The 19,988-nt window shown below is 33.3% G+C and overlaps 1 protein-coding gene and 1 non-coding gene across 2 annotated transcripts in view; both read right to left on the bottom strand.

Annotated features, from left to right (window-relative positions):
* LOC129938393 (ankyrin repeat and BTB/POZ domain-containing protein 2) overlaps nucleotides 1-19,988 on the bottom strand; it is a 62,039-nt gene that overhangs the window by 20,458 nt on the left and 21,593 nt on the right. Inside the window, exon 2 of the mRNA XM_056045927.1 lies at nucleotides 6,634-7,490. Coding sequence (XP_055901902.1) covers nucleotides 6,634-7,394 — 761 coding nt within the window. The 5' untranslated portion in view covers nucleotides 7,395-7,490. The remainder of the gene's footprint in view (nucleotides 1-6,633; nucleotides 7,491-19,988) is intronic.
* LOC129943615 (U5 spliceosomal RNA) lies at nucleotides 13,951-14,067 on the bottom strand. Its single transcript, XR_008781327.1, has one exon. It is a non-coding gene; the product is annotated as a U5 spliceosomal RNA (small nuclear RNA).

Genomic DNA, 19,988 nt, shown 5'->3' with positions numbered 1-19,988 from the left:
GTACTTTTTTGGATCTTATCCAAAAAGCTTAAACTTTCTTTAAGGGCTCTTCAAATATGCGAGTTATATTCAAGTTTTGGGCTAATGAAGGGTTTGTAAATTACAGGCGGATCAGAAGGAGTGCAAAATTTCCTGTATCGTCGTCGGGGAAGCACTTTAGCGCCTAAGAGCATTTTTGCCAATATCGAGTAATTGATCATTCCATAAGAGGTGATCTGTGATCACATACCGAGTTGATTAGTTTCCTGGATGCAAGTGCCACTCATGGATAGCGGCCTTGACTATCAGGAAGAGTGTTGGAGCCAAAAGGTAGCCCTGCGGAACAACAGCATCTATTTTATAAATTTAATACTTGAAACCAAAAAGTAAAAAGGCACAGCTTAGAACTGCACTGAGTAAATTTTCTACTTGTGAGCGAACCCAAGAAGCTATGGTTGGCTTCCTTTCAAGATTAGATCTTGCGAAAGATGGTTAACAAAGGACTGTGGTCCTGCTTTTGGGTTAGAGGTTTGTCTTACTTACATATAAATCAGTAAATATACAAATCGAATGGCTATTGTCATCTGTATTTCATATATAAAAATAAGTCTAAAGTGGAAGTAAAAATCATTTTAAGGAATGATGTTAATTGTAGATAAAGCTCGGTGGATTGCGTCCCACATGAAGCCGGGCGACCTCTTCTAGGGTTATCTTACCTAGGTTGTAGTAGCCAAGGTGGTATCCGTCGGATACAAAGGGTGGGCAAATCCTCCGAGGGTCAACTCCATCAACGACCCTCCCCCTCTATAGGAATCACTCTCCCCAACACATGGACAATTCGGGTCTCCATTTTTTTTTAATTTTATTTATACATGGCATGAAGTCGTAACCCCGTTTAGTGCTGCGGTAGCAAGAACCCCCCGTGCGTCGGCGAGCTAGTTTGTGCGAAAGTAAGCATGCCAAGCTACCGTGGCCTGGACACCCTCTCCTTTATGCTGCCAGGATCAGCCCCGGGAGCTTGTAGCCCGAGATTGTAATGGTAGTAAGGAAGGGAGAGGTTTACACCCAAGCGGGTTCGTTACAAGGTGTCACTTCATTAAAGACTTAAATTAACACACCACTGTAGATGTGGTACCACGAGATATATTGTAACCCCTTGGTCAATCAATGAAACATATATGGGATGCCCTCCTTGTAAGAGTATCGTGGTGGCTGTGTTACTCAGAAAAATCAATACTTAGATGGACTAAGCCAATACCATAGGTTAAGAAGTAAGTGAATTTGTTATGTCTTGGTAGCTTAGAAAAACGAACTCACTAGAATCATTTTGCCAAATAAGAGAGGGTAAATCTTTGCGTAAATCCTTTTGGTAATTTTCAAAAGGGCAGCAAGTGTAAGAGGCTAACTGTCAGGTGTTGGCGTTTCAAGTGAATATCTTATCTGTTCGGTTATAAATAAAACATTTAATCATCCGGGGGACCTATTGCTACGAAAGTCATACTTCCGATTATTAAAAAGCTGTACTTCTGCGCGATATGTGTTAAGCTGATAATTAATAGTAGTACCCGTGGCATGATGGTTAGTGCGTTGGACTGTCATGCAAGGGGTCTTGGGTTCAATCCCTGCCTCTGTCACCTTAATTAAAAAAAAAAAAATAATTTTCGCGGGTACTGCCTCTTGCGAGGAATTGAAAAATCCTTAAAGAGTAATTCTTGTCATGAAAAAGTGCTTTCTCAAATTAGCCGTTCGGATTCGGCCTTAAAATTGTAGGTCCCTTCCATTCCTGACAACAGTACTCGCACACAGGAATGGTTGAGAGTTGTAAGTCACTAGGCCCTGGTTCACAACGGACTGTTGCGACACCCCATTTGATAATTAATCAGTGATTGGAGGGGGGGGGGGAATATTTGCCTTTTTTAGGGACAGGCTGGGCTGTTTTCTATCTGCTCGGAAAAAGGCTTTTAGAGTAGGAAAGACGGTTTGCAGCTTACGCAATGGTTTTGGCAGCGTTGAAGAGCATATCTTCTGAGCAAAGCATTTGTGTATGTCAATGTCTTTCAATGCTCTTGCATCTACAAAATGTGAAAGAAGATTCGTCTATCAAGAACAGAAGTACTCTAGTAACGTCAAATTAACACCAAACCGTTCTGTAAGTAATAGGGAGTGTTTTTGTACACTAGCGTTGGAACCGAGGATGGCGTGATGTTTAGTACGTTTTTTACAAATGACCTTATCGATATTGTAAAGTCAGAATCTCAGACTGTTTCGTGATTAACCGATCCGACATTTTGCTCAATTTATTTTCATTACAACGAGGAGACAATGTGAACTGGCCACCGAAATACTACGATGTAGTTTGAAATTTAAACTGTCAAAGTAAAATTGCAAAATATTCGAAGCTATGTCTTAAAAATTAAAAAAAATATTAAAATATAAGTTTTATCTTTAGTTGATTCCGCAGCATTATTCTTTTGATCAATTATTAATTGGAATCTCGAAGTTTTGCAAGTATCAAGTTAGTATTACAAAATATTTATTGGCTTTTAGTTAAAATCTAATAGCGATGCAAAAGTGCTGTCGATGAATTGCAAGAGTATTTTATTTTAGTTATTCCTGCAAGAAAACAACACCAACAAGATAAAGTCTGTTGCCTAAAAATCCAAAGTGAGAGTAGAGAGAGGAAAAATAACTGTTTACCGAATTAAAACTTTGATTAAACAATTTCTTAAGGAAACGTTTAAAGATCTTGGCACAAAAAACGATTCGTTAACTTTTTCGAATGAGCTAATTTCTTTGAAGACTCACAATGCTCAACTCAACAAAAAACTCATCTTTCGAAATGCAATTAAAAAATGTTTCACGAACAGTCTATTGTGGTACCTACACTACTCCTTAATGGATTGCATAGGTTTCTATTGCTGCAATTTAACAAGAAAAAAAGACTTGCAAGGGGCTTCTGAAGTTAAGAGAAGGTCAAGAATTAAAAGCAAATAAGTCTAAACAAAAACGCAAGAACAAAATTAAACAGGCTTTCATATAATGGAGCTTTTATTGAGCAGGCAAAAACCAATTAGTATATGTATTAAATTACAACGATTATGTGAGTTTTAAATCACGAAAGTACAACTTTTTTATTTAATTTAATTGGTATTCTATTTTGAAAAGCATCATCTTTGACATGAATAACATTTTAAAAAAGTTATCATAAGGACTTTAAAATAATTTATTTTTATTTCAAATATTTTCTGTTTAGTTTTTCGAGTTTCCCAAGATCTTAAAAAGGTATTGGCTTTCATCGTTGTATAATCAGGGCATTCAACTCAACTTTAGCAAACATAACATGAGGGTATGCTTGCCTATAATGTATACCTTTCTATTTAAGATCTTGTACAGAGTTGATGGGAAAACGGCCGTTAACGTAATTTCAATACAATTTATGCGCTCAACATTGCAAAATCACGAACATATACCCTTAAATTACTCATGTCATGTTATTTTCCTTCTTTCAAAAAAGCACGATGTCAAGGGAAACCCTATATCTACGTAAGAGTTTAGCATATTTGCATAATTATTTTCACTTTTACTTTTTCCAAGTGCGGGAAATAAAATCTAAAATTCCTGAACAATCCCTTTGTATAAATATTTGTTTGCTTTTTTGTTTTTATTTTATTTACATTTTTTTTTTAAATGTTAACACTTGAAATGTGTTGAAATAATTTTTGCAAAACATGTATAACCCTATCCAAGAAGCCGCAAATGCCGCTGGCTGCCTCCGAGAGCGCCACCACCGCTGACTGAAGCTATTAATGAAAAGACAATAATTAATTACAATGGAAATTAATCTAAATACTGCAAAAATATTCCCAAGTCCCACAATTCCATTCACGATACAAACGATAACAACAATTACTTCACATTTTTCTTGAAAGTGAAAACAAGAAAATAATAAATTATATCAACTAAAGATGTACATAATTTTGTTTAAAAAATTATGACGAAGACGATGGCAAACAGAAACAGCCACAGCAACTGGCAAAAGGCCAATGATCTGTCTTTAAGCAGGTGAGCCTGAGCAGAGCACAAGCCGCCGTAAATGAATCTTCATTTAATTGGAAAGCGTGGGACTTGCGGAATGGGATATTAATAACCTGTACAGTAAAGTTGCAAATTATGGATCATTGTTTGGAGGTGTGGAATTGAAGACCAAATTATAATTTTAACTCGTCTTTAAAATATGTAGATATGTAGATGTTTTTTTATGAGGGCTTTAATGCAGCGAAAACCGTTTTTAGCAATTTAAGTAGTATTTTGAAGAGGTTTTCGTTTTTTTTACAGAAAAAAACTGACAGTTAAATTTTTGAAAGAATGTTCCCAACCAACAGGTGTATTTTTTAGATGTGTGGTTTTCTGTTTGGCATTATTTTTTTCAGAGTTGGTCTTTTTGACAGCTATCACTTGATTTATGCTCAATTTTATTTTCATTTCATAATAAATAGACTAACTTTTGAACAACGAACAAATTAATATTTCGGTAAACATTCAACTAACTGATGAAAACTTAAGGTGAGCGAATTATCTTTCGTCGTGGGCCTCTGGTATGACCTCCAAGAACGTCCGATTCAACACCTCTGAAATATTTTTGTGAGATTTTGTGTCGCTTGTCTAAGCAGATAAGCCCGAAACGCATTATTGTTGACATAAGGCCTCAATTGATGTAAAATGGTAAAAAATTAGGACCGCGGAGACCACTTTTCCGAAATTATATTTACCACACAATGACAAACAATCGCTACAATCCTGTGTGAACTAAGGCCTCACCCAAGAAATTTTTCAATCTAGCTCGGTCTCAAGCTAAATTTGTCCAGCTGTGCACTCCAAGTTAGATGGGGTCACTTTCCAATTGATCGCGCCACTTTTACCGCCTCTGCCAAAGGCCCTATTGAATCCTATAATGTCAATGTCATCAGCATATGCCAGTTATTCAACAGGCTTTAAAAAATAGTGCTTCTAGTGAGATCTCTGCATGGGTTTTCCCAGGATGCGCCGTAATGTGCATATTTAATCGACTGATCATTGTCTAAAATTACTCTGATAAGAACCTATCACGTTGTTGCGAGATGGGCTTTTTGGCTGAAAAACAAACACGCTTCAGCTTCGGCTTTGTTTGCGTTATTTTTATCGCGGATGTGGCCTACACAGCCTATAATAACCAATGTAAATCCCTCCAAAAGCAAATGTATTTTGTTTGTTGACTTTTTTACAGCTGTTGAGCTGCCAAACAAAGTAAATGTTCAGCAAATTTGAACTAGAGCTTCACTTTGGAGTCAAATTACGTAACATTACGTTATTTCCTTACGATTGTCAAATGAAACGTGAGGTTGAAGCTTCATAGTGTTTGCATGCATTGAATTCCTATGGCTGAACTCGTAAACGCCAGGTGAAGCCTAAACTGAAATGTCTTTGTGTTTCAGCCATTAGACCTTCACATATTACGGCAGACAAGATTTTTTAAGCTATGTTAAGTAGAGTGATTCTTCTATAGTTGGTGCAGTTTAGAGGATCTGCATTTTTATCAGGAAACCAATATTGACGTTCCATTTATCGGCCATGTTTTCTTCCGACAGTGTCTTAAAAATAAGTTGATGCATGCTCCTAACCAAATTATTTCCAGCTATTTGAAGAACTCGGCATACAAGCCATCTGCTTCAGCTTAGATATGGCAATCTTTGCTTCGTCTGAGTCGGGGAGACGGGATTGTTGGCTTTCTTCGTCTACATTGAATGGATCATCCTGCTTGACAGCGGAATTCGGTTCGTTGTTGCCGTTATACAGTCTGCAGGTCCTTCAAAATCCTTAGCGTTTACTGCGGTTTCACTATAATGTTTTCACTTTCGTCATGTACTTGTGAATTTCGATTCGCTTACTCATAAAACTTTCGAACTTTATTTCTGTTTTTGAACTTCTCAACAGAATTCTTGTTGGTCTGTGTTTGAAACGCAGCACGTCAGAGACAGCTTCTCTGATTATTTCTTGGCAATGTTGCCATTGGTTCTCGATACATTGTGTTGGAGTGGAGGCAGCGAACTGCAAATGAGGTTACTTGTCTTACGCTTATCTTTATAATAAAACTAAATTCTTAGCCACAACATTAAATTGAATGAGTTTTCCGTGACGCCACAATGTATAACACAATATTTAACATAAGTTAAAAGCGTTATTGGTTCGTGAGATATTTTGGGTGAATCAATTCGTTCACTTCTTTTTTTAAGTCGTTATAGTAGAAAACTTCTTATCGCTCTGTTATTATTTGAAAAACCCGTACATCCGTGCGTTACAAACTAGATTAAACATCTCTATTTAATCAGTATTTGGGTATTTGTTGTATTTTGAAAAGTCCCCAAAAACGATTAAATAAGGAGCCAAGTTACTTCAAATGAAAAAAACTTCTCACATCCATAAACATTTTTAAGGGTTTGTTTATTTTCTTTGCTTCGAGACATTTTAAATATTTAAACACAAACTTTAAAACTCCCTTGTCGAAATTGTCAAAAATCAAAAAATCCAACTCAACCTCCCTGACTGTGAGTAATTGATATTAAGATGATATAGAAAAGACTTATTAACTATAAAAGAAAAAGACTCATGTATGCTTACCTTCTTGGCTTTGGTCGAACGATTTCGTGGTTTGCGTCAGTTATGCAAAAGGGACTCAAAGCCCCCGCCAGATGTTCCACACCAATTCGTCCAGGATCCCAACTATGTCGTCCAGGCATATTGCTGCTGTTGCTATTCGTATTGCTGTTCCCACTATTGCCGCTAATGTTATTATTGTTAGCCACAATTAAGCTATTGGCACTATTATTATTATTATTGTTACTATTGTTAATATGGCTACAACTATTACTACTATTTAAACTAAATGTGGCTACGGTGGGAACTTTTCCGTTTAAAATTGCACTGGAAGAGGAATTCACCGCCGCTGTCGCTGTAGGCGTCGTCGTCGTAGTCGTCGATAAGGCTGCTGCTGTTCGGGAACACCCGCTTCTAAAAATTGCAGACGTTGAAATTGAACTATTTTTCGACCAATTCGCTTGACTTGCATTCAAACTGCATGACGATGATGATGAGTGTGTTATTTGTGGAGACAAAGATGCTGAGGCAGATAATGCTGCTGCTGCTGCTGATGATGGGGAATGCAATGATGAGACTCCGGTTACAGATGGCGAACCATGATTTGATTTTGTTGATGCTGAGACTTTGGTTGTTGATGATGATTGTTGGAGAAGAAGCTGCTGTTGTTGCTGCTGCTGCTGTTGATGCAATGGTGATGCCGGGGTGCTTTGAACTAAGTGATGTCCAGTGGATCCCACTGGACTTAGTTGATTGCCATTGGTTGCAACCATGGAATGATTCATAGCCGTCGTTCATTCTTGTTTGCTTTTATCCATTTCCATTTCCCGAAATGATATTGGGAATTTCATGTTTATTTCTTTGAACTGTCGTTATTGAATCTGCAAGGAAAAGGAATTGTAGTGACATTAGTCAAGTATCAAATGTATAATTGTTTTGTTTTATGTATGTTAAAAATTGTTAAACTAAACTTATTTTATAAATCCAAGGGTTTTGATCTTCCTACCAATATTTCATTTCAAAATAAAAATAAACACAAAACTAGTTTTTCCCTTCTTCTATCCAGCAAATCTATACTCCCTATATTCTTCCGATACAGGAAGACTATTTTTGAGCGCAATTTTGTCTGTAGCTAATATATAGGCATACCTATGCAGGTATATTTATTTCTATCCTCTCATTTTCGTACTAAAAGTAAAAATAGAAATAAATAGCATTAAATTCACCACATCACCACCAAACCAAGAAAAACTTGTGCCAAGAACACACAATATTCCATTCCACCGCACTAAACAGACTTCAGTTGAGCCACACCAAACTCAACAACAGGTTTTTGGAACAAGGACCTGCATTTTTGAACATTCAATACATAAATATAGACCTAGGTACTTCTATATAAAAGGTACGGATTTTAAATAGAAAAATTCCAGTCTAGGATTTTGTACATAGACACATATATGTACCTTTCTACCTATCTTAGCATAGATACATATGTATGTTAGATGCGCTTATATGGAGGTATGATCGATAAAACGCGCCCGCGTAGCTGAGTCAAATACTCTTTTATTCCTAACAACAACTTTGCAATCAGGTTCAGGTTCCGATTCAATGGTGCCATATATCCAGGGTTGCCAAATATAAGTTACCATTTTTGGAAAACAAACTGTTAAAACCGTTTTCCATAATAATAACTTTCAATTGTTTCACCAAAAACTTTTTACTTTGCAACTTTAAACTTTTCATTTGCAAATTTCAAATTTCACCAAAGTCTTTTCTGAAAAGTGAAAAGTTTTGTTAGTTTGCAAAAGTATTCGTTCTTTTTGTTTCAACGAACAATTAACTTTTTAAAATTATATTTAGAATTTTGAAAAGCTTTTCAGTAAAATGCAAAGAGACGTTTTCATTTGCAAATAAGAGTTTGTTTTGAAAAGTTGTGGAAAACTTATTAAAAAAGGCTGGCCGACCCACACTGATAAATTCTCATCCCGTCTACCGATTGTGTGTTTTGTTAAGAAAGTTGTCAGTTTAAATTATTCTTAAAGATTTAAAAATCACAACAATATTTAGCAATTTTTGTAAACGAGATTTTAAGTTAAAAACCAATTTTCACCAATTTTAGTAGCATTTCTTAAAAGCTATAAATTGGATAATTGAAATTACTCTTCTATTGTTCACGAGATATCGAGAACCGAACACCAATTTTTACCAATTTTGTGTGGATTATAATTTTTTATGAATCAACAGACAGTTGGATTCTTATAAAAATGACTGAATGTCGAAAACAATATTTTCTGTGAAATAAAATTAGTTTGAAGCCACTATATTTAATTTTTGAAAAGATATTTGAGTCGAAAGTAAATTTGTCCTAAGTCCTAATAAAAATGTCAAAATTTTACCCAAAATTGAAAACAATATTTATTACAATACAATACAATAGTTTGAAGCCATTATCCCAAATTTTTGAAAAGATATTTGAGTATTTTTCAAAATTTTGTTGGAGATAAAATCATTTTTTGTTCATACAATTTTTGAGGTCACAAATATTTTTTTCAGTTTTTTTATTTATAAAAAAACGGTAAGTTGGACGTTCAGACGTACCATCGTACGTACACACGCACAGACATTTTTTAAAATCTTTTCTAGGGACCTTAAAACGGCGAGGAATGTCAAAATGTTCAATTCGACAAATCGGACCGATTACAATAACTTCCTACGGGAAGTAAGGAAAGTAGTAAATAAATTAACAGTTTTGAATATGAAGACGTAAGAAACTATTTAATAATTCATGTTTTAATTTAATGAATTTATTAAGAACGTGAATTTTAGGGTATTATTTTAGAGGTCTTTTAATCCATCAATGGATTTTGACAGTTTATAGCAAAAAAATCGTTTCTTTTGAAAAGCAGTTATAATTATAATATTTTTATTATAATTTATAATTTATCATTTTTCTTTTTTATCTATTGTATTATAGTTTAAACTTTTTGTAATTTTTCTTTGCGACATAAAGGAGCTACATGGCCAGTTTGACATTCGTAACAAATATTTTCGAACTCGATATTTTAATCAAACATGACATTAAAATGGTTAAGAAATCTTCCCTAAAATGTTTGTTCTTAGTTTGGCTTATACTGTCTCAATAATATTTGATGACCGAACATTTTATTGTTTTCGTTTTTGATTTTTAAAAAAATATTTATTTTTTTCGAAATTAGATGTCTTGAAAATGGGTCATCGTTGTCTTACAAAATTGAAATGTAAGACGTCTAATAACAAGTTCTAAAATTCTGCATACCAAAAATATTTTAAAACTAAAATGAAAAAAATGTATACACATTTTTTTGTAGGTACATTTAAAATTTCAAAATTTAGGAAATAGTTTTGAACAGACTTTTTGCATACATGACCGAGTTCATGCGAACAAGTCCTGTGTTTTATATCTTTTCTATTTGTTATGTTATATGCATACAGTTGTGCTCTAGTGTTATTTTGGATTCGATTTTTTATTTTTAATATGAAGTTTTTTATTTTCAAGTTGTCAAAAAAAAAAGATTAAAAGAGTGTTTGTGCACTAAAATTGTATTCAAGTCATTTCATCTGATCCGCACGAGCCCAAACTTTGCGATATCGATTAATTTAAGAAATGTTACATTAAGATATTGAATTATATGATATTCTAGTTCATGGTTTTGAATGTCTGTACATTAAAATGAGCGGGAAATATTTTGCTTGGTAAAGCATTCCACATTCGTTTAGTCCGGCAAAAGAAAGAATCCCTGTTCTTAAAAGTACGTCCGAAATTGAGTTCAAGGGTAAAGTGATGATGATTCCTAGAAGTAACGGTATTACGGTTGAATAGTTTGAGAGGTGGAATGCAGCTGAGCATTTTTTTTATAAAAGTAACGATAAGGTAATAATAGGTATGAGAGTATGAGACCTTGCGGCGGCGGTGTTCACAAGAAGCAAGAGTATGATCTCCTACCATTTTCAACGCTCTTATTTTAATTCTATCCAAAAGACTGAAGTAAATACTTTATTATGGCACCTGGCTAAATATGAGAATTATATTCGAGTTTTGAACGAATAAAAGCTTTGTAAATTATAGCCATATCATATGAGGTAAAAAACTTCAAGCATCGGCGGAGAAAACCTGAACACTTATCAGCTGTTTTGGCGATTTCGATGACGCTGATACCTTGAACTGAAAGCTGTTCAGTCTCTTCGATGTAAGTACAACCGATACATATTGGCATTGGAGGAGGGTTACTCTTTTGCGATAATAGACATCATTGAGTATTTGAAGCAATAAATTCTACACGGTTTTGATTTCCCATTGGAAAAAGCTGTGAAGATAAGAATTGAATGAGTTTTTAATACGCTGCCGTTAGTAGTCAATAAGGAGAAGAATCTAGAAATGAATATGAAAAGCTGAGGGTGTCATCAGCGAAACAATAAAGTGGGTTAAAAGTTTCATTTGACTGCAGGAGGTGCGTGACATGTTCAATTTTCTTAATGAAAACAAGTGTAGGTAAGGTATGTATATAAAGTTCTTAGTTTCTCTTTTAACTTTCTCAAATTTGTTTACTTATTAATTTCTATAAATCAAATACAAGTTAAATATTTTAAGGAAAGTTAAAATTGTAATTAACCAGTTTAAAGAAATTCACTTAGTGACACTCTTAAATATTCATAATAACATTCTCCCATTTTGTACGAAGTCGAATTGGGTCATTTTTTAAAAGGGATATTGACAGATTAAAATAAAATTGTACAGTTTTATAGCTTAACAATGTGACATTCCAGCAATTAAAGTCTATAAAAGTATAAAAGTATAATAAGAGTGCAAACATTTGACACCGTGAAATTCTAAAGTAAGGTTGAGTTATAATACCGTACGGATTAGTGACAAAATAAGACCTCATTAAAAAAAACTCCACCCAATAAGAAATCTTCAGAAAAACAAACATACGTTTCTTGTCTCAGATTGGTCTTGTAGATTGTAAGTTTTATTCAATTCTTTGTTTTAAATCAACTAATAGCTGGACTTATTATTTCATTTATGTACATATTTTTTGTCTGTACAATTCCATTTGATGTTTTGTGTAAAATGAGTTGTTGTCATATTATAAAACTCATAACTTCTTATTGATGACTTGAAAAAATTCGAAAACTATGCAATTTGTCAGGATATTCCAGACATTAACCAATTTAGGTCTCGTGGCGTGACGGGTATTCCGTACATAGGACTGTCATCGTCATGCCAGAGGCTCTGGTTATAATCCCTCTCTGTGCCATCTTAAGTATTTTTCACAGGTACTGCCTATCTTAGTAGGAGTTGACAAATCCTCCAAAAGTAATTCTTGTCATGGAAAGTGCTTTCTCAAATTAGCGGTTCGGATTCGGCTTAAAACAGTAGGTACCCACCATCCCTGACAACATTGAAAAATTAAACATAAATTGTGTATAACTAAAGTAAGTAAATAATAACAATGGTCGACAAAATTATATTTTTATCGCGGACCAGAAGCAAAACAACAAGGATAAAGATGCCCTAAATACGAATCTTTCCTTTACATTTACTTTTAAAACTGTTAAATACGATCATAAATGGTGTTTTAGTGCTGATTTCAAATGCAAACTTCAATTTTTAACGTTTTGCTCAAGTTTAAAAAATACCCGTTTTCAACATTATTTAATATATTTTAAAAACATGGCATAATAGAATTGTTTAGACAATAAGTTCTTACTTACTTTCAAACTATTTTACCTTTTCGTGTTAAAAACCGTTTTACCATAAATGCTTTAGGGTATTATTCAGATTTTATTAAGAAAAGAGAAATTAAGCAACTTTTCAGATATTATATGAAATACTATAAATATTTCATTCGAATATCGAATAAAATGGTTATAGATATTGAAAACCATCACGAATTTTATTGCCAAAAAGATTACTTCATAAATAATTAAGATAACTAACGTGTTACATTGATTTTGAAGTCAGATATATGAATTAAAGCCATAAAAACCATTGGACAGTGCAATTGTATTTCCAGGAAGAAAACCTCCGTTATAAGCGTTTTATTTCTTTTTGGAAAGGTTTTTAAATTTATTTAAGTTTCTTGAGATATGGTTGACGAAATAATGTATCTCGAAATTGATAATAATAAAGTTCCAAGTTTGAAATTGGCATATAATAAGCTATTAAGTTTAGTTATCTGAGGTACTTAACAAAAATTGAAAGAAAAGAGTGCATTATTAAAAAAAAATCATTTGGAATTGAACAGTTTTTCATTTGATTTAAAATACCTCCCACAATGTCATGTCTTTGTGATTAAACGAATAGTAATTTTTTCAAAAGCTCAAAACATTAATTCGAACACAACGGCAACCGTGCCACAACCACTCTTACCATCTCATGACCACAGTCCACAGATATCTCTTAGAGCAGAAATAACCCCCTTAGCAGAGCTTAGAGCAGAGAAGAGATGTCGATGTGTGATAACAACAAAATATTTATGTTCCTATAGGTTTATGTGCGCCCGTTCACTTTAATAATAATATTTAATTCTGAGCAGAGCGAAAAAGAGAGAGATAGAGAATAAATGAATAGATACACGCATTTTTACGCACTTATCTTATGTTGTTCTGGCAGTGAACAGTGAAGTGATTCATAAAGAAGACAAAAATAATAAATAAATCATAGGGACACTAAAGTAGTTATAAGGCTATAGAAACATAGGAAATACCTGAAGTATACCTTGATAGAGTCAGACAGGAATTCTCCCTGTCTAATCGGATCTTATACATATTTTTCAGTTTTCTTTTTTTTCCTACATATTGTATTCGATTTATTTTTTCTTCAATTTTTCCGCTTTGTTCGTTTTGGTGTTTTACAGGCTTGAGCTTAGCTAATATGGCATAGCTACGCGACGCGCGACGTGACGATGCGATGGTCGGTCTTGCTCGGTGGTGGTGGTGGACGTGGACTCTAATGAAGGAAAACCTATTTTTATTGAAGGCTCATAAAGTTGAAACTTGTTTAATTTTTAACTTAGTCATGTCATATAATGTAACTAATTGCTTGTGGCTGAGACTTCGATTAGGTTTAAAGTGTTTTGTGTGTTATGTTTGTAGCTTCTTTTAGTTTGCTGTAAATGAATTATAGGAATTTCAAGGAAATAGGTTTGAACATTTTTTTTGTTGATTAATGTTGTCTTTAATTTTTTGTTTTTTAAAATTGTATTCGAATTAAAGTTGTTTTTGACTGAGTTATTACAAAACTTTTTTGGTTTTGTAAAATACGTATTCACAAAAATAAATTTAAGCTTTTGAAAAACAGGTTCTTTGATATATTTGAAAAAAAAAAAAATTATTTTAGACTCATTAGAGTGACCCTCTCTACTGAAATCTTTAGAAAAAGCGAAAGATGTATTCGACATTGAAGAGAAGCCAAATGAAAAAACAAAACTCAAGCCGATTTCTAAGAGTGCAAGAAATATCCTTGACTTTAATGACACAAACTTCCAGAAAACTTGTCAAAAAAACAAAGATCGAGTATAGTGACATCTGACATTTACCGAGCAACTTCACAAATTCTTATACCTAAGAAATAACTTAAGACTATATTATCCTTTATGAGTAATATAAGTTTAAAGATAAATGTGGACAGATATGATCCACACTAATGAAATAAAGCAATGGCACACCACAAGGTTCACCACTTTGAGTCATCCTTTATAATGCATATATGTATTGGCTCCTTGATGATTTAACTTTCGCAGTCAAACTACAACATCGATTTTATTGGAGTTTATGCCGATTTAATCTATGTCGTTGCATCAGGCTTTTCTAATAAGGTTGAAGTCTTGAACAAGTGGAAACGTCAATGCATATTTGCATTATTTGCATATTTGCAACGAAAATTGAAATGCTAAATCACTGCAGGAAAAGGAATTGTATAAGAAGCCCACTTGTTTTTCGTAACACCATCATCCCTTTAAAGAAAGAAACTAAAACTCATGAAACTGTGTTTGAAAGTAATTTAGTATGAGATAGACACGTCAGCAAAGTTACAACCGAAAGGTTCAACAAATCGAAATATCCCTTCGAATCACCAGGGTCTTGTTGAAGATATGCTTCAACCTAGTTCAAACATTTTTATGTTGCGACATGGCAACGCAATTCTTTCCAAACCGATATCAGTCTCCGAAAACATAAAGTAAATACTTCCTACATAATGTACAAAACTATGAAATGCTTCATGCAGATTTAATAGCTGAAATTAAAGCAGACGGAATCTTTTACGATTGTTCGCAAAAGGAATAGAATAGGAATAGTAGAATATCAACCTGACAAGCAATCTTCTACTATTCGACAAACTCAGCTTCTGGAGTATGTAGACAGCTAAACTGTCGAGATAGATGCAATTTTTAAATCTATTTCGGGAGCTCAATAAAGTTTTGAACGTTCCTTGATTCTAAAAGATAACCTTGGTATACTTAAGGGATTATATGTAATACAACAAATAAATGTCCATCTCTTCAAATTTTAAGCAATTGCTTGTATCACCTTACAAATATTATACTTGCTTGGGAACCCTGACACTGTGGAACTGAAAGTAATAACGCCGCCGCTGACCTCCAATTGAAAAAGGGGGTAGGGAGCCCTTATCATCGAACAAACGAAACTGCACCATGTGTAGAAAAAGGCGTTTGCACATCTTCAAAGACAAAAAATTCCGAAAAAGTGGACAAATTCTGAAACTTTTCTTCGGAAATATCAACCATAGTAGCTAGGCGTACCGAGTAAAAAAGAATTATGTAGAAAACTATTTAGAGTCAGAGTAGCTAGCAATAACTACTGTACTCATAAACGTAGAGAATTCTACCCAAGTGTGCCTCTATGGCATGTTTTTGTTGAGTGTCCTGTTTTGCGACAGGTAGACTCATCTATAGAAACCCCAGCTGAAATTCTCGCTAATTTTCGAAATACTTTAGATATCAATTTAATTTTAAAAGGGTGACAGTTGGTCAAGAACATATTTTTTGACTTTGATAGAAATGTTATCGAATTTTCTGGGTTCTGGTTAAAGTATGGCCTCCGAGAAATTGCATTCAGTATCCCCTGAATATGTGATAAACTCCAACAAAGTATTCTCGGTTGCGTCGAGATTACACAACGTACAAGATCCAATAGTCCAATTTTGAAAGGTCTTTGCATTCGAATTGAGCATTAGGAATGAGACTAATCGTCTTTAGTGAATTCCAATCCAAAAAGTAATTAGGGACCGCAGCCAACGATAAGTTGGAGTAATCATCATGAAACTGCAATGTTTTTGTCTAAGCATTCTAAGCAGGACCTTTTTTGGGATATTTTTACGCTTCTGAAAAAAGCACCCTCCATTTGTTCGCAAAGTAAAAGTTCTAACGAATAATAATTTACAAAAGGATTTTGGGAAATCTATTATTTGGTAGCTCCATGACTCTGGATAAAATGAGAAATGCAAGAATGATTTTGGAAGTCCCGTTTCTAAGTGTAGTGTAATACATAATTTGGTGTGCTATTAGCAACAAGAAAATATTTTTTCAAAAAGATGAAAGACTCCTTTAAGCGCCACACTTGTGCGCAGTACAGCATAATTGATCTTAAAAATCATGAATTTTGAATTAAGCTGAGTGTTCGATATTTATATTTCTTACAAAATGAGACCTTGTAGAATTTATAGCATTTTCGAAATAATTAATCTATTATTATAAAGGTGTTCCGTCTAAGACATGTTATACTTTGAAATAGCTCTATTTGTGTTTGATTTCAACAGCTTGGTCTGCTCTCCGGCTTTGATTTCGAAGGATCACTACTACTGATTTTTCAAGATTGACTGTTAAACTCAATTTGGCGCAGTAGTTAATAAAACTTTTTATAAAAAATTGTAATTAAGAAGCACTGTCAGAAAGTCAGAATGAGATCAACATACTATAGAACGTGCAAAGAAGTGCACTCAAAAAATATCCTTGTTAAACAGCTTTATTTGTAGTGTGTTTATAAATCAACTTTAGGATGTTTATCATTTTTTTCAGAATACCAATTGTAATCATTTTGTAAAAAAGTGCGTTTCTGTTTACGTTTTCAAATGCAGCTTTTAGATCGAAAAAAGGCGTTTCTTCTTTAGACTCAGTTGGAGCTGATCGGCTGTTGAGTAGTTGTTACTTGCTTAGCTTAATAATCCTTCAGAATGTTGTTTTCTTTAAACCAGGCTATAGCATTGTTTGACCAAGGTTCAAATGATTGCTGTTTGAAAAATTTCGCTGAATAACCTTTACATTTCATTAATCCGTACTGGAGTGGCATTCTTATAAAATTCGAACGGTTTCCCATCAATACCAGGGGTTTTTTATGTTTAGAAGTGCAGATGGCTAAAACAATCTTATCCTTCCTTATGTTACGATCCATTTGCCTAATTGCATCCATCAGAATACGATGGTATTGACTCTACTGGTTTAAACTTTTCTGCAGTTAACATGATTGTCGAATTTGATTTGTCTCCACGAATCTCTTTTGCTAATCTCCACATTCTTTAGAAGTGTTTACATAATGCATTGTTCTAATCGTTTTGAAGTATTTTTATCGTGCGTAGTTTTTTAAAAAATAAACCAAGTTATAATAGAATTTATAACAGAATTTTTTTTCCATAAATCGCTTGTGAGAATTTTTCTTCAGACTTATCCCTTCTGATATTTACAAAACGAGTACTTTTGAAAAGAAGTCAACAAATAGTATTTATGGAAAACAGTATTTGAAAAACAATCAGATTTTTATGAAATTATCCATATCTCTCACGATTTTAATCTCTAAGATCTTGGGTCGTTTAGACCTTACGTTTAACGATGATTTAAAGAAAAAATTCCAAACGTAAATAATGAAGTGTTTGCAATTTTTTTAGTGTAATAACTTAAGTGCGTTGTTAACCCTAAAAAGATAATCTTTCTTTCACAATTAAAAAACAAAGCTGATTTTTTTAAAGTCTATGGTTACAATATTAGTAATTGCATAATTTTCGCTTGTCAAATGTCAAAAGATGGCAACTTAAAATAACAACTGCCCAAATAGCTGCAAAATTGAATGTCTTATTTGAGAACTCTTTTTATAGTTACATTGTCAATGACAGTAGTAGTAGTAACTTTTATTGAGATTTCATTTTCATTACATTTGTATTATGTATAAGTATAATTCACAACGAAACTTAAAGTACTTATTCTATTTGCCGACTTAGAAGTGGTCTGGCTACACAGTTTTTAATATTTTATTTGTTTAACAGTACAAAACTGAAATAATGTTAGGCTTTATATCCACTGGGATTAATTATTAAAATGCGTCCACTCAACAAGACGATGCAATGACATTGTCAATGACATATGCAATGACAATTGACATTATACATATTACAACGTTTGTTTGATAGTTAAATTACAAGATGGACGCCTTAGGTACAACATTTTGAAAAGAAGAAAATTGTATGTTTAAACGACTGCAAAAAGATAGTTGCCACTATGGCAGGTGTCAAAATGACAATTTTATTTGACGTTTAAGAAGACTTTGACTAATTATATAAAAAAAAACTACAGTTAATTCTTATTTGACAAACTGTCAGAATAAAGAACTCAAAGAACAACTGTAAAACGGGCTACCTTACACAAAACACATATACAACACAATGCAATTTTCAATCGATGCGATGCTATGCGTTGTTCCGCTGCAGGCACTACAGCACAAAAATATGAGACCACATAAATACGATGGAAAACAACAATAACAAAAACCAGTCAATTCGATGGAATGAATGTTGGAATGTGGAAGAGTTGGTTGGTTTTTTGTTTCCATCAGTTTTTATCTTTTTTTTATTTGTGGGTCGGTTGATCGTCCATTTGTTTTCCTTTTTCTTAAAACGAAATTAACGTGGAATGTGAGGCATGTGCGGATAACTGACTTATACTGATGGCATTATATACATTATACAGTTATCAGTTTTTCGAAATTCGAATGGATGCTGGATTGGAGCAGTAGCGACCTTTTTTTTTTTTTTTAAACTGATTGATAAATTGAACGAATCCTTTAACATCTCCTTCTTGTTGGGCTTATGAAGGTATTATTAGAGTTCCTGGATTTTGTTTTTTTTTAAAGGGTTTTCTCTTCTGTTTGCTTTGTTTATTGCTCCTCCTTTTCAATGTTTTTATATTTTTTTTAAATATTGCATAAGATACTAATTGATTTTCTGATATCGTAGGATAGAGGAACTTTTACCATGGGTTTTATCTTTCGATATAATAAAAATTGTTGCAGCTACGATTTGGTATATACATACATATATACTAATTATATAATGAGAGATTTTAGTTAGAATCGAATATCTTTTGTTGTTACGAAGATATTCTAGTAGTAAAGTAATTTTTACCTACTTTTTGTATTGTTTTGTTTAATTTTTATTTTTGAAAGAACAATCGTCACTTTGATCTTTTTAAAAAACAGTCACCATTCAAAATATTGATGCACGAATTAACGAAAGAAAACTTGCATTAAAATTGAATCTTTGGATTTCCTGTAGCATTGGAGACACCAGGGGGATCATTCCGTAAAACGATAATCGTTCGACGATATCGTTTCGACGATAGTCACTTCACGATAATCACTTCACGTAAGACGATAATCGTCAAAGTGATATCGTCAAAACGATAGCGTTTGCACGATAGCTAAGTAGGTATCGTCTGCTATTAATTTCAATTGACAACTAAGCAAATTGAAGCAAAAAAGTTTCGGTGTAGTTTAGTTTTGTTACAAAATGAAAATAAAAACTCAAAAAATACAATGAATTCGGATACGCATTTTTGTATATACAAAACATTAGAAATCTCTCTTAATTGTTGTTAAATAAATAAAACACTTGTAGTTTGGAATTGCAAAAGAGGACTTTAAAATGATATTATAAACAATAAATTTGCCAGACGGTTGTCCTTCTAAATACATAATGTACATACATACATACATTCAATATTAAAATTTGTTGTAACTATTGAAACTTTGGGGCGTAGGAACATTGGTATATTCGACGGGCAACGATTTTTGTATCGCTCTTGCACAAAGCACTAATCCAAATTAGTTTTGGAAACATTAAATATTTTTGAAGCCAAGTTATGTTCCCTGTGGATAAAATGAAGTCTTCACTTCCTTCCCTTTGACCAAATTGGGTTTATTACTGCAGCTGATTTACAAAAATATAGGACATTGAACAAACATTTTCATATTATTGTTTTATCTTCGGCGGCAAAAAATGAAAACACAAAGAGTGACAATAACAACAAACATCACAAAATAATTGAAATGTTTAT

Source organism: Eupeodes corollae, chromosome 1 (assembly GCF_945859685.1).
Source record: "Eupeodes corollae chromosome 1, idEupCoro1.1, whole genome shotgun sequence".
Lineage (NCBI taxonomy): Eukaryota > Metazoa > Arthropoda > Insecta > Diptera > Syrphidae > Eupeodes > Eupeodes corollae.
The sequence above is the reverse complement of the archived record's forward strand: the minus strand, read 5'-3'. Positions and strand labels throughout refer to the sequence as shown.